This window comes from Xyrauchen texanus, chromosome 33 (assembly GCF_025860055.1).
Source record: "Xyrauchen texanus isolate HMW12.3.18 chromosome 33, RBS_HiC_50CHRs, whole genome shotgun sequence".
In the NCBI taxonomy this organism is placed as follows: Eukaryota; Metazoa; Chordata; class Actinopteri; order Cypriniformes; family Catostomidae; genus Xyrauchen; species Xyrauchen texanus.
Genome location: NC_068308.1, coordinates 21,172,180 through 21,200,135, shown reverse-complemented (window position 1 = coordinate 21,200,135; position 27,956 = coordinate 21,172,180). Strand labels below are relative to the sequence as shown.

Genomic DNA, 27,956 nt, shown 5'->3' with positions numbered 1-27,956 from the left:
TTCCACTTACAGATCATCAATTTTTTTTCTCATTCCAGTAACACTAGTTGTTGTTTTACTGTTTTAATTTGATGCAAAAGTAAAAGAGCTTCAATTGTGTTCTCTGTTTCCATTTTTCAGATTGAGATTGGTCTGTTGCACGGCAACAGTCAGGTGATTTTTGAAAAAGCTGAGAGCTCATCTGTAAATTTGATTGGTTAGTGTTTACCTTGCAAACACACACCACCATTGTGGCCAAATTCCAATCGAATGTGATCATACCTACACCTTACTCACTTCAAAGGGCAGAGTTCTTGATGTGGGCACTCTGAAGGGAACGTGTCATTACTTTATGAATGTACTCTTCGCTAACAGTCTTTTGTTTGGAACAACAATTTGAGCAGTGTCCTCTTCCGCAGTGCCCTTCAAGGGCACAAAAATGCAGTTTGGAATTCACCCCATGTCTCACATGCATATATAACTCCTTATTAATAACAATTTTGTTAATGTGCTACTGATAGTCCAGTATGTGTCTTCAGAACACTCGTAAATACAATACATTCAGTATTTAGATAAGCTTGACAGAGAGGATAAAAATAAAGTTTGAGTCATTTTGTGGGACCTGTTCACTGTATAGTTCATTTTTCAAATGTTGTTTGGCTCTTTAAGGAAACAGAGGAATATATTCCTCTTTGACCAGTGTTTAATAACATGCGAAGTGTAGACTTTGAGATTGGAGTACCTTTTAAGGTGTTTTGTTCAAGGTTTCAGGGGCCCTCTATTTTATAGAGTCCCTGTTTGATTTCTTGTATTTAGAAAAAGTAATGCTGTTAACCTAAGGACTCATTGTGGATGTTACGCCTTTGGCAGCTGCTAATAATACATCATTAGGGTTTTTCTTAACTCTAGCGAACTGTCATGACTAACCACAACAGTAGATAGATGTTAGTGGGCTTAACTGTACCACAAGATGGCAGTCAGAGCACATGGCTAAAGAGAATGAGGGTTTTCTCCTCAGGAATATATCTCATATTGTCATGTCTACTCAACTTTTTTGTACTTCACATAGATTGACATAAAGTTTTACTTTGATGAGTGAAGAGTAAATATGATTTTTTTCCTTAATGTATTTAGTTTTCCTCAGCAACTTGTTCTTTCTTGTTCATTCTTCCCCAGGAAAAGCAAAGACCAAAAGTTCTCGCCAGTCCATTATCAACCCCGACTGGAACTTTGAACGCATGGGCATCGGAGGCCTGGACAAGGAGTTCTCGGACATCTTCCGCCGGGCCTTCGCCTCTCGAGTCTTTCCTCCAGATATAGTGGAGCAAATGGGTGAGTCGTGTTTGTCCCTTGCTCACAATTTTCTCTCTCTCTCTCTCTCTTTGACCCAGTTTACAACTGGTACTAGCATCCGTTTCGGATAATCCAATCACTAAATACAAGTGTAAGCAGGTTCCAAAATGCTTTGTTATTTGGATCACTCAAACCATATTCGGAGGTAGTCGAAAACTAATCCACATCACATTTTTAGTGGAAATACTAATCCATTCTGATACCTTCTGAACAACAGCAAAGGACCACCTAACCACCTGTCAGTCATATGATGGCACTTATGAAGTTTTAAAATTGGCAGGTTATGTACCTGTCCTTTTCTTTTTGTTTAAAAAAAAAAAAAGAAAAAGTTGAAATCAAAGTTACTGTGCAGCACTTACAATGGAAGTGAATGTGGCCAATTTATGAAGGGTTTAAATGTACAAATGTGAAGCTTATAAGATTATAAAAGCACTTACATTAATTATTCTTTTAAAACTCATGAATTATTTGAGCTGTAAAGTTGTTTAAATCCTAATTTTAACAGAAGTTTTAGGGTTTGTTGACTACATCGTAATGGCAAGAAGTTATACAATTTGCTGTAACTTTACAAAGAAAAGATTAGTAAGTGATTTTTTCACTCTAAAATCATGTTAACAAGCATATTGTTTATGTCTTGTGGCTATACTTTTAATATAGTGAATATGTTAACGTTTATTGATGGGCCCCATTTACTTCCATTGTAAGTGCCTCACTGTTACCCAGATTTATTTATTTTATTTATTTTTTTTAAGAAAAGGAGGGGCAAGTCAAAATTTATTTTGGTGCCATAGTATATGTAATATAAGAGCCTGATTAAAAATCTATAAGTAATCTGTGACATGTGCAGAAATTAAAAACACTAAAAAGTATTATATACTGTGCTGTGAAAACATATTTGTCCCCATCCTAATTTTTTCTGTTATTGTGTATATCTCATACTGTTTCAAATTGTTTAGAAATTTCAAAGGCAATCTGAGTAAGCACAAAATACAGTTTTTAAATGATAATGTTATTTATTGAAGCAAAGAAGTTGTCCAATACCAACTAGGCCAGTGTGAAAATGTATATGTCTTTAGTTACTAAATCACCAAATCCATGAAATTGCATTCATAATGGGGTTCAGCTGGACTAGACACACCCAGGCCTGATTACTGCCAGCCCTGTTCAATCAAATCAACACCTAAATAGAACTTTTTCAGCATCATGAAGTTGGCTAAAAGGTTTCACCCAGTAGCACACTATGCAAAGGCCAAAAGAAATGCCAGAAATGATGAGGAAAATGGTGAGTGGAGTATATCAGTTTGGAAAAGGTTACAAAGCTATTTCAAAGGCTCTGGGACTCCTAAGAACACAGTGAGAGCCATTATCTCCAAATAGAGGAAACTTGGCACAGTAGTGAATCTTCCCAGAAGTGACCGACCTTCCAAAATTCCTCCAAGAGCAGAGCAATGACACATCTAGGAAGTCACAAAAAAGCCAAGGAACTGCAGGCCTCTCTCAAATCAATAAAGGTCACTGTTAATGACACCACTATCAGAAAGACACTGGCCAAAAATGCCATCCAAGGAAGAGTGGCAAGGCGAAAACCACTTCTAAACCAGAAGAACATTAAAGCTTGTCTGAATTTTGCCAAAGCGCACCAGTGCTGGTTCGAGAGCAAGACACACGCAGCCGCACTGCACATTTGTTTATGTTGGTTTTAAGTTTACCATAAAATGTTATGTTCACTGTTTGGCCGGTTCCCGCAACCTCCTTGCCCGTCCGTTTATGTGTTACAGTACCTATGTAATATAATTACACTTTAATTACTTAGTTGCCTAATTGTTAATTTAATAAATTTTCACTGTAACATGAAAACTGTAATGTAAAATGTGACTGGAATAGAAAGCAAAAAGTGTATTGAATATTAGGTAATTGACTGCCAAGTTGACTGACTGCCAAATTCAACATAACATCCTTTTAAACTAAAAGGTGTGTAACAAAGAGGAGGCGGGAACTGGCTGAACAGTAAATAAAGTTTAATGGTAAACTTAAAACCAACATAAACTAACGTGCAGCGCAGCTGTGTGCGTCTCTCTCTCTCTCTCTCTCTCTCTCTCTCTCTCTCTCTCTCAAACTGGCGCATCCAGCCGCCCCTTATCTCACTCTCCTGCTGATCAGCTGATTCAGCACCAGTCATGCTCCATCATGGCCTGGCCACGCCCTCCTTCTCATCACAATGATCGACAATGGTGTTGGTAGTTGCACGGTGTGGGGATACTTTGCTGCTTCAGGTCCAGGGCGGCTTGAAATAATTGAGGGGAAACATGAATTCTGCTCTCTACCAGAAAATTCTAAAGGAGAATATCCAGTCATCAGTCCGTAAATTGAAGCTCAAGCACAACTAGATTATGCAGCAAGACAATGATCCAAAGCATAGGAGTTAGCTCACATCTGAATAACACAAAAGAAGCATGAAAAAAAAGAAAGATTTGGAGTGGCCTAGTCAAAGTCTTGAGTTGAACCTGATTGAAATGCTGTGGCAAGACCTTAAACAGGCAGTTCATGCTCAAACCCTCCAATGCGGCTGAACTAAAGCAGTTCTGCAAAGAGTGGGCCAAAATTCCACCACAGCATTGTGAAAGACTGATCTCCAGTTATTGGAAGTGTTTGGTTGCAGTTGTTGCTGATAAAGGTGGTGCAACCAGCTATTAAGTTTAAGGGGGCAGTTCGTTTTTCACATGGGTGATATAGGTGGGGTGATATAGGTTTTGGAAAACTTTTTTGCTTCAATAAAATAAATATATATTTGAAAACTGTAATTGTAGTTTTCTAGGGTTGCCTTTGTTTTATGTTATATCTCGTCTGAAGATCTAAAACAATTTACTATGAAAAATACACTAAAAATGAAGAATTCAGGATGGGGCAAATACTTTTTCATAGCACTGTCCATGTAGTAACACTTTGACATAGTAGGTTACTTGTGTAGTTACAAAATCAGAGATCCTCCCCTTGGAAATCCAATCACAAGTTTTTACAGAAAACGCATTTGAAGTTACTACCAGTATGTGTCTCGCCTGACCACTTGTGCTTGGATCATCTGTGATGGATCTTAATACCAGGTGTAAACTGGGCCTTTCTCTTTCTTTCACTCACCCTCTTTCAGTCACATCTACTGTGTGATGTTGCCACAAATGCATATATCTCTGTCTCTGGAAAGATATATATCTTTCCAACTCTCTCTTTCCACGGCATGGACTGTCTATTTTTGTCCAACCATATCCCCTCAGTTTAAGTGGCCAGTGAGGCAGAAGCACTGTGTGTTGTGGGCGACATGAATCACTGTATGCTGCAACTCCTGTATGAGAGAGAGTGAGAAAGAAGGCACAGCCAAAATAAAGAACACTGGCTAAAAGACTGGACTGACAGCTCTCAGACACTCCTAGTCCCTCATTCTAACCATAAATGAGAGAAAGTTCAAGTCTTTTAGAAAACGTCAACCCATGATGATTATGTTGTCATCTCTGTTTTCTTGCCATTGGCTTACATTCAAGCCAAGTTTGAATTATATTTGGTCAGACTGCAGTGTGATTGTTTTGTGATTTTAGACTGTTTATGATTCCTATGCACCCCCTAAGCAGTTCATTTTTTTAAAGATTCTATCCAACAAACAATTCCCATCAGACTTCTGCTGTGAAATTATTATGAAGTATAATAATTAGCAATTTGAAGCTGCTGTCTGCATTCTGTTCTCAGTCTTTAAACAATGTCTTTGTCTGCAACAGATAATTGACAAGAATTGATAATAGAAAACAGTTGACAACATGTAAACCATTATCTATTAGTTGATTCTGTGCACTGTGGCATGGAGAAAGACATTTAAAAATGGTGGCGACCACTGAGCATGATGCAGTATAAAAAAAAGTGTATGACCCAGCTGTCCAAATCATGGGAGCCCTTTAGATTAAGTGTTTTAAAGAAGGACATAAGCCTATAGTTTCATGTGGCCAGGTTTCCATGTGAAGTTGATATGTATTCCAATACTTTCCATCGTGCCATCACGTATCGCACCATCATGTAGCACAAGTAACAATATTTGGACCCACTTTATATAAGGTTTCTTTAACTAGTATGTAATTAAACATATGATACAATGGACTTATTATGTACATACATGTTGTTGCATTCTACTTACATTTAAAGTACCTGCATTTAATTACATCTGTAGTTACACTGGTTACCTTACCCCTAACCCTACCTCTAAACCTACCTGTACCTCAACCTCAGTAGCAGAAAATGTTAATCTTGTGAGATTTTTGCAGAACAAAATGTAGTTACAGAATAAGTACGTTGTATTGTATGTATTTTAATTAGGGCTGTCCCCGACCAAAGATTTTCTTATTCGACTAGTAGGCATTAAATTAAGCCATTAGTCAACTAGTCGCACGTTTATGCTATTAATTAAAATATACATTTTACAAGCGGATGCATGAAAGCAAGCTGAAGCGACACCGGGAAAGCGGTAATGATTCTGAATGTGTTGGAAAAACCAGCAAGGAGACTGTCTGAATGTTTTGTTAATTTATAGAGGGAAATGCACATTAGGGTTGTGCCGACAGACGATGATCTCGTGGATCGATGATGTTCAGAGAGATCACCAATAGCTGATGCTTTTGATGATGTCAAAACGATATTTGGCAAATTTTCCCATGTATTAAATTATTATTATTATTATTATTATTATTATTAGGCTATTATTATAAAATTAATATTACAAATAATTTCCCCCGTGACACACAGACACGTGCTTGAAGAAACACACTTTATTATATTTTTAAGAACAATGACATGTCTATGCATATGATACGGCGGCATGCAGTCTCCAGGAACATGCGGTTCTAAAAGGTTCTCACTCTTTGTTTCTGTCTTCCGATTCTTTTTTTGCAAGAACAGTATCGTCTATGAGTGCTGCAAATGATCTCAGACATCTCAGCTCAGGAGGTGTTTTAAGTTCCGTTCGCTTTATTTCCACAAAGCAGTTCATTGTGTCCCGCTCACACATTCACCTCGAACCATGATGTATATTCCTGTGATTATTATCATCATTATAATGATTATTTTTACATTTTATAATTGTTTTTATGTCTTCATTTATGTAAGGAATTTTCCACCTGTATGTTTAGGCGGATTCTTTCCTGACGGTAAATGAAAACGGGGTTACTTATATATATATATTAGGGATGTCCCGATCCGATACCTAGATCGGTATCGGCTTCGATATTGACGTTTTTAGACGGATCGGGTATCGGTCTGACGAGCCCGACCCAAATCCGATACTCTGTGTTAGTCATGTTCGTTACTGTCAAGCTTAAAAAATGACATAAAAGAACTGTTAAAACACCATTAAAGCGGTTCATATGACTCGTGCATTTTATTCAAAGCCACTTGAAGACATGCGATAGCTCTGTGAATTGCAATAGGCTGTGTTTAATAAGTAAATATATAAATGCACGCGCAGCTTCAGCCCGTTAGTGAATGGTGCTTCAGTTTACACACACACACACACACACACACACACACACACACACACACACACACACACACACACACACACACACACGCACAATATTTGAGCGCTACAAACGAACATCTCAGATGTAGATGCTCAGCAGTTCGGTTCACTTATAATATGGACTTAGAACGGCACTGGAGGTGCATTTAACCAGAATATAAATAAGAAGCGAATTAAACTGTGAATAAAAAGGGTGAGGGTTTAAAAGTTAAAGCTGTCATGGAGAGACTCACAGCAGAGATATGAACTCTGCAGGATTTATTGAGCAGAGGATTGAAACAGTGATGTAAACATTGTGAGTAAATCCAGTTAAGCAGAGTGGCAAACAGCAGGTAAGTAATATCCAGAAACAGTGTATAGACACGATGAAAGAGATAACTTACAACAATTATATGATACTTGCAGGCAATAATGAAGACACATGTTTGACATAGTATTTCTGAGACTCCAGAACTTTCTACTATCGATGAGAACAGGCACAGACTGTGAAAGAGTGAGAGAGAGAGAGAGAGAGAGAGAGAGAGAGAGTGTGTGCGCGCGCGCGCGCGAAAGCGGGGTATTTATGCAGTCATTGATTAGCCACTAATGATATGCAGGTGCGTGTAATCAGAACTCAGGGAGTGCCAGTATCCAGTATGCTAGTTAATAATAAAGTGTTTCTTAATAAGCTATACATTTATATTGAAATAATGTGTAGTTAAAGGTTTGTGTTTCTTTACATATTAAAGAGTACACCCAATTATTTCCACACAATAATGTAAAGATATTCTAAACTGATTATGCAATAAAACAACACTGGTATCGGATCGGGATCGGTATCGGCCAATACTGAGATTTCCGTTATCGGAATCGGATCGGAAGTGGAAAAAGTGGTATCGGGACATCCCTAATAAATATATATATATATATATATATATATATATATATACAATAGCTCTGGTCATGTGACTGTTTGCACCAATCATGACAAAAGTCTGCACTGTCATTTACAATTGACAACTGAATTGACAAAAACTCCTTTTAGACCCCAGTCACAATTGTGACTGTTGGGATTAAATGGGTTAATGACAGTGTAGATTACCTGCAGGGTTCCAGAAATGTATCCAACTTCTGCATTGGCTAGTGCAGTATCAAACAGAGACTGTGACAGAACCTTGTAGACAGTAGCAGGGTTTCCGTTTGGCGGTAATCAGTCACACCGCTCCCTATATACATATTACGCAGTCTGCGTAAGGCACCGACTCCCCAGAAACTCCACTGTTTCATTTGAATTTTTTGTTAAAATAAATAAGTTCTAAGTTTGAAATCAAGGTGTCTTTCTTTATTGTGTTGGCTTAACCCTAACCCTGCTTAATGAAAATTACCCCATAGTACCACCTAGTGTCCAACCAGCAGTAATACGGTGTTTGTTTTTTCTGCGACCAAAACTTTGTCGACCAAGACTCTTTTCATCGACTAACCTTTGGTCGACTATCAGGGGGCAGCCCTAATTTTAATGTTAGTACTCAATAAAGGCACCTATTATAAAGTGCGTCCAAATATTTTTTATAAGAACAGTAGCCTAAATGTAATAATATTACTGAGAAATATAGAGTCCCTTTTATGACGTCACTACAAGGAAAAAGTGGAAATCTGACTTCAGAACTGATTACATGTTCAGAAGAGGGAATGTGTGTGTTCATGCAGAACATTGTACCTCCAACCTGTTAACACTTAGTTTGTGGTTTTATTATTATTTTATACCGTTCTGCTGCTGTTTTCAAAGTGCAGCCAAAAACATTTTTAGTGGTGGTTGCCAAGGCAAGAATCACTGTTACTGTTGCTCATACTTGGGGTCAAGGGTTTGAACAAACCTCTAACCATAAGTACTTAACTTCAGTCTGTAACTCATTCTGCACCATTTGTACTACAGACATGAATGATACCTCAAATCATGTGGCTTGTTGTTGTTGAGAGGTGTGCTATTAATTTTCTAAGCATTTGAACTTCCTATTGCCTGGCGGATGTAAAATAAGTAAAAAATCTCCATAGACATACATTGAAGAAGAAACCCAAGCCATATGTAGGAAATTGGATATTGTAGAGACTTGGGGTGGCACTTTTAACTTGGGCCAGGAAGCAAGTACCTAGCAACCACATAGCAACGTGTGTAAAACCACTCAGAACATCTTGGTGGCTGCAAAGCGTTGCCCTGGCAAGCAACCACAACGCTTTTTCATAGCAGTGAGGCTGGCAGTAGCAACCACCACCCTCCCTCAGGCAAATGTAAAAATCTAGTTTTGTGCCATTATCCATTTACTAAGCAGTTGTCAAAATAGTTGCTAGCTGCAAGCCTTCTTTATTTTGATTTCCTGGAAGGATTGGTCAGTACAATTCAAAATGTGACGTTAAAGAGCACCTCTCATTTTATTTCATAAAATCACAACTCTAAAGGACCTTTTGTTCTAAATTGTCAGATGACTTAAAGGTGTTAAAAAAGTCTAACTCCTTAAGACATGAATCATAATTTTGCAATATATGTTAGAAATCACGACCGCTCACATTAAAATGAAGACTCCAGTCCTATCAGTAACCTTATAAAAGCATTTTTATTCTACATGGAGAGGGTCCGCACATGGGGGCTGCCATGTTAGAATCACATGACCAGCCGAATACTATTCGTTTAATCTCAGTAACCGTCCTGTTATTTGACACGTTCACTCATTGATTAAAGTAATCATGGCTGAATTACAACAATGGCATCTGAAACTGAAAACTATTGATTTTAAATGATGCTGTATCCAAGCTGCTAGGTGTCAGTGTAAGTCCAAGATGACACAAAGACAAAAGTTACCGAGTGCATCTTTAAAGCTGATGTGTGCAATTGCTTTGACATTTAAGATGGGGGAGTTTTCTGAAAACTGTTTGTAAACCGTGATTTATTTTTTAAATAATTTTGATGATGCTTAGAAATTACTAAATTCAGCCTCAATCATTTATGCAAACACACATAGCCTACAATAGAGTGCTGTGTTTGTGTGTGTAAGTGAGAGAGAGAGCGAGAGAGAGATGACCTTTGTGGGTGGTGATGGCTGCAGGAGTTGGCCTCTAGCTGAGGCAGCTGGCTGCTCTAATGAGATGGCGGGTCTTGATAGCACAAAGGTGAGTGCCTAATTGGGGTTCGTTTTGGAGCCCAGGTGCTGAATGAAGGTGTGTGTGTGTGTCTGAGTATGTTATTGTCAGACAGAGCTTGGGTGGGAGTTTACACCAATACACCCAGTTTCACCCAAAACTCACCACCTATAGGTCATTTTAGCCTGCCCAGCCACAGCCTCGTCTTTCTCCTCTATGAAGAGTCTGGACTCCTGCCCTCCCTCAACCTGAGTCTGTCATCAGGAGTAAATGGCCATACTGATTCCCATCTCAGGCCTCCTGGTTATCTGCAGCCTTCCCGCTCCCTCCAAAATGGAAGCCAACAGATGTTGTTAACCAAAAACAGGGCATTTGTCTGAGAAAAGACCCTTGCCTGATTCAAATGCCATTTCTCATCAAAAAAGGCCTGTGTGCTACATAGGGCTGGGTGATTAATTCAATTTTATTTTCAGTTACAATTTTGGCTTCCAAAGATTAGGAAAACAAGATAATCGAAATAAAGTGATTATAACCACATTCCTTTTCGCAATGAAACACTCTGGTGTTATATCTTTAAAGCATCCTTTATTAAAGTTCAGATAATAAGGAAGCAGGTTATGAAAATAAACTCCAAAACTGGCATTTCACTGTACGGTTAGTGTCACGTCTTTGAGTTGCATGGAGTGACCGGGGAAGGAATTTAATCTTCTCCTGGCTGATGCATACACTGGCGCGGGGATGCTCGTCACTCTGCCAGAAATGTCAGAGTCGGAGTTTGTAGTTATTTACATTACCTGCTTCCGAAATATTTGAACTTTAAAAAAAAGCTTAATATAGCATTTAAAATGTGTTAAAGTGTTTACTTTAAAGAGCTCTTACTCCACTTATTCCACAACGAGAGTGCTTCTGTATTTACTTATTTGGTATTTTTGTATAATTCCCTCATACTTTGCGATCTACATCACCTGAAGCTGTTTGAAAAGTTTAAAGTGCATCTGGACTGTGATATTGTCGATGATGTCGATAACTTGTAAGTATAAATGTAAGCTAATAGATTTGCTGCTGTCTAGTGTAGTGTGTCATAATAATCATAACAAGAAAACACTCACTTCTCTTGACTGGGTAACTTTAGTAGCTTTAAAAAGTATTAATGTATTCTAATCATATAGTAAATACCAGTAGTAGTTTTATGTTGCATTTCATTCTGAATGGATAATTAAATACTTGATACCGCTGTTAAAATCCTTTAAAGCTGTTAAAAAACCACTGGATTTTCTTAATTAGCATTTTTTGTCATCATTTTTTATTTATTTCTATTCTTTGCTGTTTTTTATTGTTATTTTATTACTGACTGTTTACAAGTCTTGAATAACTACTTAAGGACTTAAAACCATTCTTTCATAATTAACATATTAGTTATTATTTTTGTGGTTTTGAAGCTGGTATTGAGAATCATCAAATTTCACTACAGACTACTGGCATTTTGTATTGTGATAATGTATAGCCTTTATTGTACATGGCAGATCTTGCTGCAATAACATGATGACAAAGTAGATCTCATTCCATAGAAGTGTGAGGACCCTTGCTGTTAATGATGGCAATGGAGGCTTTTCTTTATTTGACCACAATACATAACACAACATATTTATCATATGACAATAGCCTCCTCCCCTACCCAGTGCAGTTTACATGTCAAGTTCAAGTAAATCCATTGTTAAAAAGAAAAGTCTTTTTAAAAAAGTTCAATAAATGAATGATGTTTCCAAAGCCAATGAGTAATCGTGTTAAATAATTGGGATCTCTGTATTGACCAAAATAATCGTGATTATGATTATAATCGAGGAGCACTACTGCTACTGTGAAAACAACATGACTACATGATTTGATTTTTCAAACTGTGTGTGTTACTTTTTGTGTGTGTGTGCTGATGCCAATGGTTATCAACTGTCTGACAACAGGGAACAATAATTCTGAAAGCAAATAATTAAACTAGCCGTATAATTGGACATAATTAAGATCTTTAAAATGGAGGAGAAAATTAATCTTATTTCTTTTGGTGTTAATGTTAAAAGGCTGAGCATCCAAATAAACTTTAAAACATTTTGGAGCAAATTTATCTGTAATTAGGTAGAAATAAGCCCTGCCTTAAAAGCATTTCTGACCAATCCTGTCCAAACAATTGTTGCCGTCCGGCATTTCTCTGACACACATTTGCTTTTTTTCTATAGAAATATGTCTTTGAGGAGTTTAACTGGAATTCTTTTTAGAAATTATCTCAAAAACAATTTAAAAACATTGTTGCCGGGTTACTTGCAATAGTGACTCGAGGTACATAGAGATGATACATGCAGTGTTTTTTTTTTAATCTTTAAATCTTGAGAAGAGCATGCTATGGATTAAACAATGTCAGTCCTTATTTCCAAATGAACATGCATAACATTAGCAAGGACAACTACGTTTGCTCCAAGATTAATTAAAGCTAATAACTTAACATTAGTTCAAGGGGGATCGTAAATAAATAGTTCACAGCATCATAGTGAATGTGTTATGAGCAGTTCTGTTCATTTAAACGAATGTTATTTAGTGTGTAATCTCCATCAAATGATGCTTTTCTCTTTTCAAGGGACTGTGATAATTGTTTGCCTCAATTCTGATGCACTGCCTCCACAGTTTTCAGTCAAATTACTGTTTAATTTAACAATTATTTTACAAAAACATCAGATAAATATGCTTTACAATGTAACTCTTCATTCCAGCCCACATAAGAATATTATCAATTCTGTTTATGGGAATATTTAGCCAAAAACCATGCCGTTTGAGGTACTCTCCCATTTATTGCTATGGGAAGTTCTGCAAAGCTTGTCAGCTCAAACAACGTTAATCAAGGGGGCGGAGCTTAGCAAAGGGTCACTTAGGCTAATGGCAACCATCTGTGTTTTTTTAATGGTAATGACAACTAGGCTGTGAGGGATATACTTGCATCTCTTCAATGGCACGAACAGTATAAAACTGTATAAACTCCTAGATCACATCTGATTTTCCACAACTCGTGTTGTATGGAGTTCTTTGTATACTGAATGTTCTTGGACAGATATTTTATCAATGTTTTGTCCATGGAACGATCCAAAAACACTTTAAACTGCAGTACAGCCCATTGAAGGGACTGTAAGTCGATCCCTCACAGCCTTGTTTTCATTCCCATTAAAAATAAAAAATGACGCTAACGTGAATAAGGTCCATAGACGGGCTGTGTGACAACCCTTCATTCTTGAAAACAATGAAACATAGTTTTAGCCGATGTAGTATAATAAATTAATAATACATTGCAATGTTTCCTTTTAAGCATGTTTTTGGTTGCATGAGAAACAAATTTGGTAATGTGTTTTTTTGCCACATGATGTCCAATGTATAGTGTAGTAGTGTTTCTGAAGCCAAATCAGTTGAGAACAACTGCCATATTTGCGATGACTTGGGAGGTCTCAAACACTAAGACAGTCTTGTGTTTATGCAGTAGATTTTGTCTCTTCACCCCACAAACCCCTTCTTTCACCGCAGGCTGTAAACATGTGAAGGGGATCTTGTTGTTTGGGCCGCCCGGCTGTGGTAAAACCCTGATGGCACGTCAGATTGGTAAAATGCTGAATGCCAGAGAACCCAAGGTGGTCAACGGGCCTGAGGTTCTCAACAAATATGTGGGCGAATCAGAGGCCAACATCAGAAAGCTGTTTGCTGATGCAGAAGATGAGCAGAAGCGGGTAAGAAAACAGAAAATGCAGTGGGGACAATAGTATGTTTCATACAAATTATTAAAAACAACACACTCAGAAAAACCTCCATTCTTTCACTTCACAAATCACTGTTCACTTAGAATGACCACACGGACGTTTTGAACACCCCTACATTCATCTGGCTCAGAGACTGAACCACCGATATTTGACACTCTGAAAAGAGAGTGCTTTGCCAACAGTCAAAATTTGATGGCAGGCAAACTTCGGTTTGAACGAAGGATGCTGTTTTTACACAAGCTTGTTCCCGATTTTGGGACCCTCCAGCAACTCCAAATTGTTGAAGTGTACTTACTGAATTACTGTAAACGGCCTTGTGTTTGCTTAGAAACATTATCAGACTTAGTTTTTACCCAAAAGGGTGTTGTGTCAAAAAGTGTTGGCAGTGAATGGCTGGCTCTGTATGATGTTGTTGTGCTGGTAGACTGTGTGACTACATGACATTGAGGAGCTCACTCGGCACCTCTTAATGAGAGCGCTCAGCTATCTCTAACCTCTCACCCTGACTCACGGGAAAGCCACGCACACTCATAGTGGCCTCCCATCTGTGCTAAATGTTACGGCCCAGGTCCTGACAGCCTCAGAGATGAAGAATTGTAAACCATTGTCACAATGTTCACTCAGCGTTTGTACGGTCACAGTCCATTCACTAGCCAGACATTAAACCATGGATGAGAACTGTATGGGATTTGTTTCTCCTTTCCTTTTCCCTGTTTTATTAAGAATTGAAGTAAGCCGTTATTTTGCAGACATTTTTATATAAAGTGACACAAATATACATTTATTTTAGGTAAGGATGTGCAAAACGACATTTTCCAAAACGACCAGTTGACTAATCAGCCTTATTCCAGGTTCAATGCAAGTTAGGCTCAATCAACAGCATTTGTGGCATAATTTTGATTACCACAAAAAATTACTTCGACTCGTCCCTCCTTTTCTTAAAAAATAGGTGCAGCAAAAATCAAGGTTACAATGAGGCACTTACAATGGAAGTGAATGGGGCCCATTTTTGAGGGTTTAAAATGTGAAGCTTATAGATTTTATATATAAGGTTTCGGTTCAACTGACCAGATTAGTTTTTAGGGGCTGTTTACAAAGGCCATGTTCTTGGGTTCCAAAACAGTTAGACCTAGCACATCAGAAAGAGTCTTGTATTTTAAAAGTTTGAGGATTTTTAACTTGACACAGCATTTAAAAAATGCAAACCTCATGCTGGAACACACAAAAAACAACACAATGGCAAAAGACATCTGTCTGAATGTGCTTGGCTGTGTTGACTGTTTTAAAAAAGAAGAAATTTAGAAACATATCTTTTCCCAAGACATTTTTACAGTGCAAACTGCCTATTACCAAAAGCACTGCACATTAAACGCCCCCGCAAAGTGAGAAAAAATATAGCTGGCCACAATAATTGACTAGGTGGTTGTTGGCCATTATGAACCATACCTAATTACTTTGACAATTCTTCTGGAACAACCTAGGGTTCAATGGTGTGCTCAAGGGCCCCTTTGTGGAATTTGAACCTACAACCTTTCAGTTAGCAGCTTAGATTTTTAAACATTGTGCCACACTGTTGTAAAACCTATTGGCAAATGTTTTGATGTCTTCTCTAGCATAATACTTCTTTCTCTTTTTTGGCTTTTTAAGTTGGGGGCCAACAGCGGTCTGCACATCATCATATTTGATGAGATTGATGCCATCTGTAAGCAACGTGGCAGCATGGCAGGCAGCACGGGGGTCCATGACACTGTGGTCAACCAGCTACTGTCCAAGATTGATGGTGTAGAGCAGCTCAACAACATCCTGGTTATTGGTGAGGAAATAATTTGAGATCTGACAAGTAGGACTATAAGGAATGACCCCGTCTTGCCTATACTGATTTTAAGTTACCCTCTAATTTTGTTGCATATTCAATATGTGCATTGATTTAGCTTTGCTCTCATTATTGAATCATCATCTATTTAAGGGATGACCAACAGGCCTGACTTGATTGATGAAGCCCTCTTGAGGCCTGGTAGAATGGAGGTCAAAATGGAGATTGGTGAGAACAAGCCATCATGGCTAATTTCTTCAAGGACCCCATGAAATCAAAAAAAGAGTTTTGTAGTGTATTAGACCACGTGCTAGCATTCATACCATCTATATGCTAGTTTACTCCTAAACATTGACAAAATTCACCTTTAGCACATATACACATTTAAATTGTATTTGTCTTCTAGAGAAACTAGAAACTAAATATAGAGAAACTAAAATATTGATGACCTGTTTTGCAGTACACAGATTTTTGTCCAAGCAAATTATTGTTAATGGATGTGATGTAACTGAAGTCTATTGGCTATTTAAAAAAAAAAAACTTTATTCTAGATATATCCTGCTTAAACTTTCTGTTTTAAAAGAATATGTGCCAACACAGGACAGAAAACTGTGCTGGTCAAATTATTTCATGGGGTGTTTAGCCACATTGGCACATGCTGTTTATCCTTTTCCACATTCCATTTTTTTCAGTTAATTAATAAGGTAAGAATTTGCTCTTCCCCAGGCCTGCCTGACGAAGTGGGCCGCCTTCAGATTCTGAGTATACACACAGCAAAGATGAGGCAGTCTAATATGCTGGCCAAAGATGTTGACATAAAGGAGCTTGCTGTCGAAACCAAGAACTACAGTGGAGCAGAGCTGGAGGGGCTTGTTCGGGCCGCCCAGTCGACTGCCATGAACCGCCACATCAAGGTCTAATCTCATCGTCTTATACACAATCAGAACTAAATATTATTGATTTAAACTAAACCAATACAGAGCTCCGTTTGGAACTCAAGTCAACAGACTAAAGTTTCAAAATTGGTTTGTTATACAAATAAAATTCAGTTAACATCAGGTTGCAGCATTATGTGGTGTTATGCATTTGAATACGGTTTGTGGTTTTTATGTGCATACAAGAAATGATTGTATGTGCAGAAAAGAAAGAACTCTTAAAACACACAGTTATGAACAGCTCTGGTGTGCGTGTGTGTGTGTTTGGGGACAAAACTGTTTTCGTATTAGGAATAGGGTTTGGGTGAGCCTGTTCAAATTAGTTTCCTGTTAAACAATATAAATCAATGGAACAGTGCTGTGAAAAAGTATTTGTGATTTCTTCTATTTTTCTATATTTTTCATACTAAATTGTTTTAGATCTTCAAACGAGATGTAACCTAAAATAAAGGCAACCCGAGAAAACCCAAAATACAGTTTTCAAATATATATATATATATATATATATATATATATATATATATATATATATATATATATATATTTATTGAAGCAAAAAAGTTATCCCAAAACCTATATCACCCATGTGAAAAACGAACTGCCCCTCAAACTTAATAGCTGGTTGTGCCACCTTTTGTAGCAACCAAATGCAACTGCAACCAAACACTTCTGATAACTGGAGATCAGTCTTTCACAACGCTGCGGTGGAATTTTGGCCCACTCTTTGCAGAACTGCTTTAGTTCAGCTGCATTAGAAGGTTTTCAAACATGAACTGCCTATGTAAGGTCCTGCCACAACATCTCAATCGGGTTCAAATCAGGACTTTGACTAGGCCACTCCAAATCTTTAATTTTGCTCCTTTTGAGCCATTCAGAGGTGGACTTACTCCTATGCTTTGGATCAATGTCTTGCTGCATAATCCAGCTTCAACTCACGGACTGATGACCGGATATTCTCCTTTAGGATTATCTGGTAGAGAGCAGAATTCATGTTTCCCCTAAATTATTGCATGTCGCCCTGGCCACACCATCACACTACCAACACCATGCTTGACCGAAGGAAGTATTTTCTTTTTGTGAAATTCTGTGTTTGATTTAAGCCAGATGTAATGGGACCCCTGTCTTCCAAACAGTTCCACTTTCGACTGGAATCAGTCCACGAAACATTCTCCCAAAATGTTTGAGGATCATCAAGGTGTGTTTTAGCAAAATTCAGATGAGCCTTAATGTTCTTCTGGGTTAGCAATGGTTTTCAGCCTCACCACTCTTCCATGGATGGCATTTTTGGCCAGAGTCTTTCTGATAATGGAGTCATTAACAGTGACCTTTACTGATGCGAGAGAGGCCTGCAGTTCCTTGAATGTTGTCCTTGGCTTTTTTGTGACTTCCTGGATGAGTCCAAATTTTGGAAGGTCGGCCACTTCTAGGAAGGTTCACTACTGTGCCAAGTTTCCTCCATGTTTGAGATAATGGCTCTCACGGTGTTCTTGGGAGTCCCAGAGCCTTTAAAATAGCTTTGTAACCCTTTCCAAACTGATATACTTCAGTCACCATTTTCCTCATCATTTCTGGAATTTCTTTCAACCTTGGGATATTGTGCTACTTTTAGCCAAATTCATGCTGCTGAAAAAGTTATATTTAGGTGTTGACTTGATTGAACAGGGCTGGCAGTAATCAGGCCTTGGTGTGTCTAGTCCAGCTGAACCCCATTATGAATGCAATTTCATGGATTTGGTTATTTTGTAACTAAGGGGGCAAATACTTTTTTGCACAGACCCAGTTGTTTTTGGATAACTTTTTTGCTTCAATAAACATTATTATAACATTATCGTTTAAAACTGTATTTTGTGTTTACTCTGATTGCCTTTGTTTTATGTTAGTTTTTGTTTGAATTTTTTTAAACAATTTAGTATGAGATATACACAAAAATAAAATAAATTAGGATTGGGGCAAACACTTTTTCACAGCATTGTATGTCCTCATTTAGATTGCTAGGAATATGTGTAAGTGATACAGCCTATTCACTTCTGTATGGTGTTGACACATAATGATGGGAGCTTAAACGGGTGTAATAGGTCTCTCTCTCACTCTCCCTTCACTTCTGCCTTCTCCATCTTGGCCTTCTTCTAGAGCTTTCTACTTGATTAAGTGTATGAGTTTGAGGATGAATCTTTGTGTGTTTTTGCTCTTGTAGGCCAGTGCACAGGTAGAAGTGGACACAGAAAAAGCTCAGACTCTGCAGGTCAGCAGGAGTGACTTCTTGGCCTCTCTGAATAATGACATTAAGCCTGTAAGTCCACTCTTTATTCTGACATTTACAGTTTTTCATAGTTTTACATTGATTTCAAATCCACTGATTAGACTGAAAAACATCTCATGTAGCCAGTGGTGACTATCGACAAGAAGTCTGATCCACATTGCAGTTTATTCGGACCGAGAACTGCCAACTGAAAGTGGCCATCTGACCGACATGTAAAAATTACTAACATATCCTTCCTTGTAAGCACTCATTTAAGCAGCTTGGTACCAGGACTTTGTCTTCTGACTGAGTCAAGAGCCTGTGCTCCCTGATTACTGAAATTCTAAGAAGACAAACAATCAGATTGGGGTTTGCAATTTTGGAATGCTCCTGCCAAATTTGTTTGCAACATGCATCAGATGTTCAATGCATGGCCATCTGGGACTGCCACTAGACAAAAAACAACTGTTATGTAGTGAAGCTATTATGTAGTATCTCTCTGCCTGCATTCTCCTGAATATTTTATGCAACCTTTGGTTTTCTTCTTTCTGTACAGGCCTTTGGTACCAATCAAGAGGATTACTGCAGTTACATCATGAACGGCATTGTCAAATGGAGCAATTTTGTGTCTGACATACTGGGAGATGGAGAACTTCTGGTGCAACAGACCAAGAACAGTGAACGCACACCACTAGTAACTGTGCTTTTGGAGGGCAAGTCTCACAAACATACACACATTTACATTTACATGTATTAATTTAGCAGGCATGTTTATCCAATGGGACTTGAGGAGGAGGAGGACGACAATAGAAGTGAGTCTCCTTCCTAAGGAGGCAGTAATAAGAGAAGTGCTCTAATACAAAGTTGCAAATTGTTTAGAGAATCATTAGTAGAGAAGAAGGTGAAAGACAGTGGTTTAGAATAATTTTTTTTGTTTTTGCATTAGTAGAATTGGATCAAGTGCTCATGAAAGAGATGCATCTTAAGATGTTTCTTGAACGTGGCTAGAGAATCAGATGTTTGGGTGGGATTTGGAAGGTCATTCCACCAGCGAGGAACAAATGAAGTGAATGTCTGGGAAAGGGATTTTGTGCCTCTAGTCTATATATAACAACAGCCTGGAGAAGGAGTTGTGTAGCATGCTCAGATAGGAAGGATCTGATCTTCTTATGTTATACAACACAAATCTGCTCGATCAGTCTGTTCAGAACGGAAAGAATAACGTTCCAACATAATGCTGTAATCTGATACGACTGAGAGTGTAAGACTCTCTGCTTCCACAGGGCCTCCTCACAGTGGGAAGACTGCACTGGCGGCCAAGATCGCAGAAGACTCCCAGTTCCCCTTCATCAAGATCTGCTCTCCAGACAAAATGATCGGCTTTGCAGAGAACGCCAAGTGTCAGGCCATCAAGAAGGTAGCAACCTTGTTGCCGAAGTAAAAAAGTTAACAGATCTGTGTGTGTTGAAACTTTCCATACGGGTTTAACAAATGTGATGTTTCAGTGGCTTAATAGTGAGTTTATGGTTTTCATCTTTGTAGATTTTTGAGGATGCCTACAAGTCCCAGCTTAGCTGTGTGGTGGTGGACGATATAGAGCGTCTGCTGGGTGAGTCTTTCATCATTACACAGAGAACAACACACTTCCTGTCAAATCCGCTAATACTGTAGAGCTGTTCAGGTTGTAGTAGGGCTGGGTGATATATAGAATATTTACGATATAATAACAATGATTTTACTGTGCTTTGCTTTTTATTTGGCCGACAAGTTTCATAAAGAGCACATCAGTAGACTAATTTCATGATCCTTCAGGCTGCACAATAAATCTAAATAAAATCAAAATAGCGATTGGGTGATACTCTGTTCTGTGCACGGGAGGGGGTTAAAGGGCTTGTGTTTTTAGCGCTTTTAGAGCAATTCAAGTACTGCAGGTTCAAGCATTCGTGCAATTTAAAACATTGGTAACCACTACAAGTTATTATACAAATCTTCAAAGGCAGCACAGTATAACAGAAGAGGAGATTACAGCTTTCACCAGATGCAGAAAATTGTAAACTACACATTGCACTTTCAGGGTAAAAATAAAAGCTCCAGGTGAAAGTGAAGTAAATAGGACATAAATAGATTACTTTTATATAAAACAAATCTAATCCTCAAAATAATGATGATGATTCAGTATTATATTATAATAATGAACTTGGTTGGGTCCCATTTTGTAAGATGCAATATTCAACTGGGTTCCAAAATAATAAGAGTAGTTTTTGCATATCTTGTTCATTCACAAAAAATGTTTTAGTCAAAATATAGGAAGGTAAATAATGTGTTTATTAAGGTACTATGTATCATTGGATTAAAAATATAAATTGCATACCAATGTAAATGATTAGATCTCATTCTCATGTTAATTTAGTAAAAAAAAAAAACTCTGGGGAAACATGCCTTGATTATTCTTAAATATATTTGTATTAAATGCCTATAAAATATTGAATCTACTTGGCTAAAATCACTTTTGAGCCATTTTAGAGCAAAGGTATATATTGATATACACTCACTGAGCGCTTTATTAGGAACATCTGTTCATCTACTTATTCATGCACTTATCTAATCAGCCAATCGTGTGGCAGCAATGCATAAAATCATGCAGATATGGTTCAGGATCTTCAGTTAATGTTCACATCAATCAGAATGTGGGAAAAATATGATCTCAGGGATTTTGACAGTGGCGTGATTGTTGGTGCCAGACGGGCTGGTTTGAGTATTTCTGTAACTGCTGATCTCCTGGGATTTTCATGGACAACAGTCTCTAGAGTTTACTCAGAATGGTGCCAAAAACAAAAAACATCCAGTGAGTGGCAGTTTTGTGGACACAAATGCCCTGTTGATGAGAGGTGTCAACGGAGAATGGCCAGACTTGTTCGAGTTGACAGAAAGGCTACATTAACTCTCTGATTATCACTCCGTACAATTGTGGTGAGCAGAATAGCATCTCAGAACATCAGAAAACCATGTCAGGAACTTGAATAGGGCCATAGTGTTCCTAATAAAGTGCTCAGTGAGTGTTTATATCGAATATCGTCAATAGGCTGAAAAATATAGAGATATCATTTTTGTAGCCATATCGCTCAGCCCTAGGTTGTAGTTGCATTTTTGATCCATGGGTTTCAAAATTGTTTGAAGAGACTTTTGTGCTTTGTTCTACAGGAAAAATTGCCTACAGTCATAACTTAATCATTCATGAAACCGTTGTGTGCTTTAATAGCACAAGTTGCTACACACAACATTTCGTCAAGCACTTAAACTTATCCGTTGTGATTTAGTTGTAAATTTAACCACCAACCTTTTTTGACATTAAACGAAAACTGCTATTCGAAAAACCTATTAGAAATTCCCAAGGAAACTGATGGTAAGCTAACCTTCATTTTTTTTACCTTTTAAATTGATGTCATGACTGAATAGGTCTGTAAGGTAACAAGACTTTGACAGTCTGCAGCTGTTATGTGCTACCTTTTCATTGATGATTTATAGGCATCTCGAGGTGCCTTTTCTCCTCTTGTCTGTGTTTTTTTCTCCCTCATTTATTTTAGCTGAAGTGTCAACACTATAAAGCCGAATTGTTGTTGGTCCTCATAATGAACACAACACCACTTACCCAAAACCCTGTCTATCCACTCTTCATTGTTTTAAATGGCTCTGATGTTTCTCCACTTCACAGATTTTGTTCCGATTGGTCCACGTTTTTCTAACCTGGTGCTGCAGGCTCTGCTGGTGTTATTGAAGAAACCTCCTCCTCGGGTGAGAACACATCCACACACACCAGACAGTAATACTGGAATTTACAGACAGGGGGTAGCACCTCCTTTTTACCAGACAATTCAATACTCAACCCGACTACTTGGGAGAAGCAACCTGCATACTTTATTTATAGACATATCAGAGTTTTTGTCTTATAGGCAATCTATTGTTATTTTATGCCTTTCATTTATAATTTATTAGAGGCTCTTGCAAAGGCAAGCATCACTATTATGATTGCTCGTACGTATGTAAAATCCATAACCCTAAATATTAAGTAAATAACATAACCCACAAATTTCTTCTGCAGGCATGATTGATAACTCAAATAATGGTTAGAATTATCAGACTTTTCATCTTACAGACTATAAAACTACTGAAAAATTCTTATAGACTTGCATTGAAGGAGACCAGAATATCATTGAGACATAAGTTTTGGCTTTATAACTTAGTAGCCAGGAAGCAACCACCCAGAACACCCTAGCACCCATCTAGCAACTTGCTAAAAACCTCTCAGAACATCTTAGGAACCACATAGCAACAGTGTTGAGCTATTATATTTGAGCAACACTTGAAATATGGGCTGTGCATTGCCTCCACAATATGTATATGTAATGAAGTGCATTTATGTTGTTGTAGTGTACGGGTCCCAAACAATTTACTGTTGTGAAGGTCTTGAGTTTCATGACTGGCAGTGAGTGTGTATGTCAGGCAGGAATAGGTGTTGTGCTTGTTTGTAAGGTGTTTTGAATAGCCGAGGGTCTGTTCCTCCAGATCAGGGCTGTATAGAGCAGCACTCAGCGGGGAGTCTGGTCTTGGGTGAATCGACAGAAAAGGTTTGTGAGAGAGCTGGGACCTGGCAGGCCTGCAGCCTGTGTGGCACCTCATCTGCATGCACTAGCCTATACTGGGCGCCACAGGGGGGCGACCCATAATCTCCCTCTGCTCGCTTGAGCCTCTGGGAATGCCCCACCTCCTTGCTCCACCTAGATAGACTCCATCACACTGCTGTACTAGCACAATTTCACAAGTTCTTACAGTGTGTAAAAAGTACATAGTGATGTCAGTACTATAGAAGTTTCTTCAGCAGTGATTATGCTCACCTGGTATCACAATGAGTTGTTTGCTCTTTATGGATGTAATACTCCCCAAATGTACATATTATAATACTGAGATAGATTATGTGTGTTTTTTTCAAAGGGTCGTAAGTTGCTGATTCTCGGCACAACTAGCAGGAAAGATGTTCTGCAGGAGATGGGCATGTTGGACTCTTTCAGCACTACAGTTCACATCCCCAACATCTCTAGAGGAGAACACCTCATGGAGGCCCTGGAGGTATATAAGGAGCCAGATCTAGAGACCCAGCAAGACAAAAAAAGAGATAGATGTACATTGGTTTGGTAACAGTGATTTTGCCAAGTAAGGGTCCATTCAGACCATATGTGCTCTTGCAGCTAGACACATTGCAACAAATATAACAGAATGCAGGTGTCTTATGATGTGCTTTTAAAATTTACATTCCATTTTACCAAACAATGCATGTCAGAAAGCATGATGCTTCTGCATGAGAAAAAAATGCTGGAAGCAGCGCAACTGTCACAGATGACCATCTAGCATGTGTTTACATTGAAAAACAACGGGAAAATAGCATGGACGGATACAAAAATGTGTTCATTTTGAAGGGCTCTTAAGATCTGTTCCTGAATCAACATCCTTGTTTGGCCCTGGAACAACATTCCTAATAACCAATCAGATTTCAGGGATAGAGAAAGGGGTAAGTTTAAAGTTAGGATTAGGGATAGGGTTAGGACAATGTTTCTTTGACAAGAATGTTTTTCCAGGACCTTTAAAATATCTTGATCCAGGAACACATCCTACTTGGCAAAATCACAGTGACTGGTTTGGTCTCCAGTGGCTGAGAAAGAGCGTTCTAGAAAAAAAACAATAGAGGAAACAAAAAGGAGTCTAAATTGCTTGCTTGTCCATGAGAATCCGATCATAGTTTTGATTGTCTCAAAATCATAACTAGTTGTCTTTATGTCTCTTCCATTGTGTTGTTTAGCTTCTCGGGGGCTTTCAGGACAAAGAACGAGCAACTCTCGCAAAAGAGGTGAAAGGAAAAACTGTGTGGCTGGGCATTAAGAAGCTTCAGATGCTCATTGAGATGTCACTGCAGGTGAGACACAGATAGAACACTTTACTCTGGGTGCTGTCTAGACGACTTGTCACAGCTCTCCTGCTAAATCATCTGTGGTTGGATTTCCTGTCAAATTCTATTATTTTATTGCATCATAATGAAAACAAGCCCCTCCAGATGTGCCTTCTCCAGAGTTCATCTTTCGACACACAAGTAAACAGCCCTGTAGTCCTCATCTGCACATACTTTGGCTCGTACTTCCTGCTTCTGGAGTTGATTGAAGAAAAATCCTAATATGAAGTTAGCTGAACAATAATGTTATTACATTTTAATTTAATGTATTATTCTTAGTAATGACAATATATACAGTATAGTATGAAAGGTGACCTGTTTAATTTCCCTATAGCACCAATAAACGAAATTGCACAAATTATTATTATTTTTTTTAAAACAGATTTTCTGAATACTCTCCCTGTCTGCTAATGCTTGGGAAAACTGAATAACGCTATTGGTTGTGCTATGTTGGACTGGCTGGGATACACAAAAAAAAAAGCAATGTTTTGATTGTTCCAAAGAGTCACACTATTGAACTTTTTTTTTCAAGGAGAGCAACACACCTATGTATTACTTGTAGTTGTCTCTCGATATTAAACTGCCTTACGAGAAGGTTTTTTAACATAAAAAAAATTAAACACTCGTATGTAAGTTCCAGACTACTAAAAATACTAAACTGTTTTCAAAAGGTTTCAAACGATTACCACTCTTTGTTCAAACAGGTAGTCCTGATCTAAACTCACCCAATTGACTAAGACAATGACAATTTAAATTCATTTTAGCATCAAGAGTTTTTGGCTCCATAGAAAATGCTCTTAGTTGTTAGGTTAATTTTAGGCCATATATCTCAATAGTACACCAAAGATTAGTGCTAGTCTTGTTTAATGAGAACTGTAGTCGTGTTTGTTAGTTGTTGTTTTGTTTTTTGTGGTGGCATAATTGGAGTTGCAGTCATGTTTGTGCTGGATGCTGTGTAATTGGTGTGGTATGCAGTAATGTGGCAGCGCTGAGTGCTTCCCCCCAGAGAGGAATGAGACTGAGTCTGCCGGGACATGCTGCACACAGCCGCGCTGCATTTTCCTCCCATTCCCTTTATTCTTTTAATAGTTTTCATTTCTCCAACTGCCCCAGGCAATTGAAAAGATAAGTTATTGCATACTCCATTAATTTTCCTCTCTGGTGTCTTCTCAGAGCTTTCCTCTAAAAGGCCAATTCTTAAGTCTTGTTCTAGTCTATAAAGGAACGTTAACTGCACAATTTAGGTCATGACCTACACCATGGCCATAGACAAACAAAAAAGTTTTCTTTAGTATTTTTTGTCTTGTTTTCCATTCAAAATGTATTGTTTATCTATACATCTTTAAAATAAGATTCATTTACTTAAGATGCAATATTGCATAAACTTGTTAATTTAGAATATATCTTGAATTATTTTTTTTTTCTTTTACAATTTAGTTTTTACTTTTGTTAGACCTTTACTTAAAATAAGAAAAAAATTTCCAGTGGGGTGAGAAAAAATAACTATTCAAGATACATTCTTTGAAAACACATCTTAATATCTTATGCAGTTTTACATCTCAAGTAAATTAATCTTGTTTTAATGATGTTTTAAATATATTTTTAAATATGTTTTTTTTTTTTTTTTTTTTTTTTTTACAAAGGTTAAGTGTGTTCTTATTAGTGTGCTTTAAGTGTATGAATACTTAGTAGTCTGTCAGTCTTCCTGTCCTGAGTGAACAGGTACTGTGACCTGCTGGATTTATCACTAGTCTTGTCACTTCCCCTTTCCGACATTTACTGCCACCCCTCCAAAGCTCCTCACAGACACACTCTGGGCCCCTCCGAGCCCTCCAGGCTTTACATAGTTGACAACTTTTTTGTCTTTTCAACATCTCACTACTTTCCAGAAGAGGGGACTCACAAGAAATGTGGGGATAACAAAAAAAATAATCTTTAATATTTCAAAATTTTTCACCTCTTCTCTGTGGGTATGTTTTATTTTTTTGTTTTCAGATGCCTCCTGAATACAGAGTTAACAAGTTCTTGGCACTACTGAGAGAAGAAGGAGCGTAAGTCCATTTCTCGGTTGGCCTAAAATAGATTTTTCCTCCTTTACCGCATTGATTTTTTATTTAACATTATGCTTATGTTGTTCTCCAGGTTTGGGTCTGAAAAACATGTGGCCATATAGTCTGGCAGTCCAGGAAAGTAGCCTGACAAACCAAGGCTATTATGGTAGGACTGCCATGTAGTCAACAAACCTCATTTCTGCACATTTGTGTGACTCAAGATTTTACACACAGTCTCTGCTCACAATGTTGATCAAATACTAAACACTTTAAGACAACATGAAACACCATTCCCAATGTATTTAACTATGATAAAGAGACATAGTTTCAGATTAAATTGAGTATTCAGTATGAAATATGGTAAAACTTGATTATTTAATTAATTGGGAATCAATTGCATTGTAAAAAAAAAAAAAAGTTATTATGTGCCTGCACAGAAAAAAGTCATTTTAGAAGTGAAGAGCATTTTATTTTTAAGTTTCAATTTAAGTTTTACACTTTGATGAAAAATTATGAAAAACTTTTTTTTTTAACTCTTGTTTGTTTGTGCTAACAACTTTTGTGTTCCTGGTCAAAAATGAATTCTGGTCAAATAAATCTCTCATATTGCATATATTATCACAAGACACTGCATTAGATCTTTTGTTAACTTCTTTTTTTTTAGTGATTATGACTTTTGAAACATTTAAAAAAATATATATATTTTTATTGATTGAAGGATTCATTGAACTGAGCTTATACAGAGTGGGGGCACTCCCTGAAGACAAAATTTTAATTATAATAATTATGTTATAATTTAATAACCCCTTGCTTGATCAAAACCAAATAGTTGTAATTTTAAAGCTTAGAATGTATTCTGATTTATACAAGCCCAAACACAACATAATTTGAGAAGTAGATCTTGAAATATTCCTCAAACAGTGTACATGGAAAGACGATGCACAAAGGGATGCTCAATGCACGTAGTGTGTGTGCGAGCGCGCACATGTCCAAGGACTTTGTGTGTGTGCAAACACATCCACATAAGTGCTCATCTAAAGGATTGGGATGCTCCTAAAACTAATATTTCTGTATTTATGAAAATGATCTAAAACAAGTTGTGTGTTCAGATGCCCTGTGTGAACAAATTAATGGAATTTAA

At 37.7% G+C, this 27,956-nt stretch overlaps 1 protein-coding gene across 1 annotated transcript in view; it reads left to right on the top strand.

Annotated features, from left to right (window-relative positions):
* LOC127627168 (vesicle-fusing ATPase-like) overlaps positions 1-27,956 on the top strand; it is a 35,777-nt gene that overhangs the window by 5,598 nt on the left and 2,223 nt on the right. The window contains exons 7-21 of the mRNA XM_052103435.1: positions 121-196; positions 1,156-1,311; positions 13,550-13,749; positions 15,427-15,592; positions 15,746-15,820; positions 16,319-16,506; positions 18,722-18,817; positions 19,323-19,479; positions 20,050-20,183; positions 20,309-20,375; positions 22,479-22,558; positions 23,756-23,890; positions 24,618-24,731; positions 26,760-26,815; positions 26,907-26,981. Coding sequence (XP_051959395.1) covers positions 121-196; positions 1,156-1,311; positions 13,550-13,749; positions 15,427-15,592; positions 15,746-15,820; positions 16,319-16,506; positions 18,722-18,817; positions 19,323-19,479; positions 20,050-20,183; positions 20,309-20,375; positions 22,479-22,558; positions 23,756-23,890; positions 24,618-24,731; positions 26,760-26,815; positions 26,907-26,937 — 1,731 coding nt within the window. The 3' untranslated portion in view covers positions 26,938-26,981. The remainder of the gene's footprint in view (positions 1-120; positions 197-1,155; positions 1,312-13,549; positions 13,750-15,426; positions 15,593-15,745; positions 15,821-16,318; positions 16,507-18,721; positions 18,818-19,322; positions 19,480-20,049; positions 20,184-20,308; positions 20,376-22,478; positions 22,559-23,755; positions 23,891-24,617; positions 24,732-26,759; positions 26,816-26,906; positions 26,982-27,956) is intronic.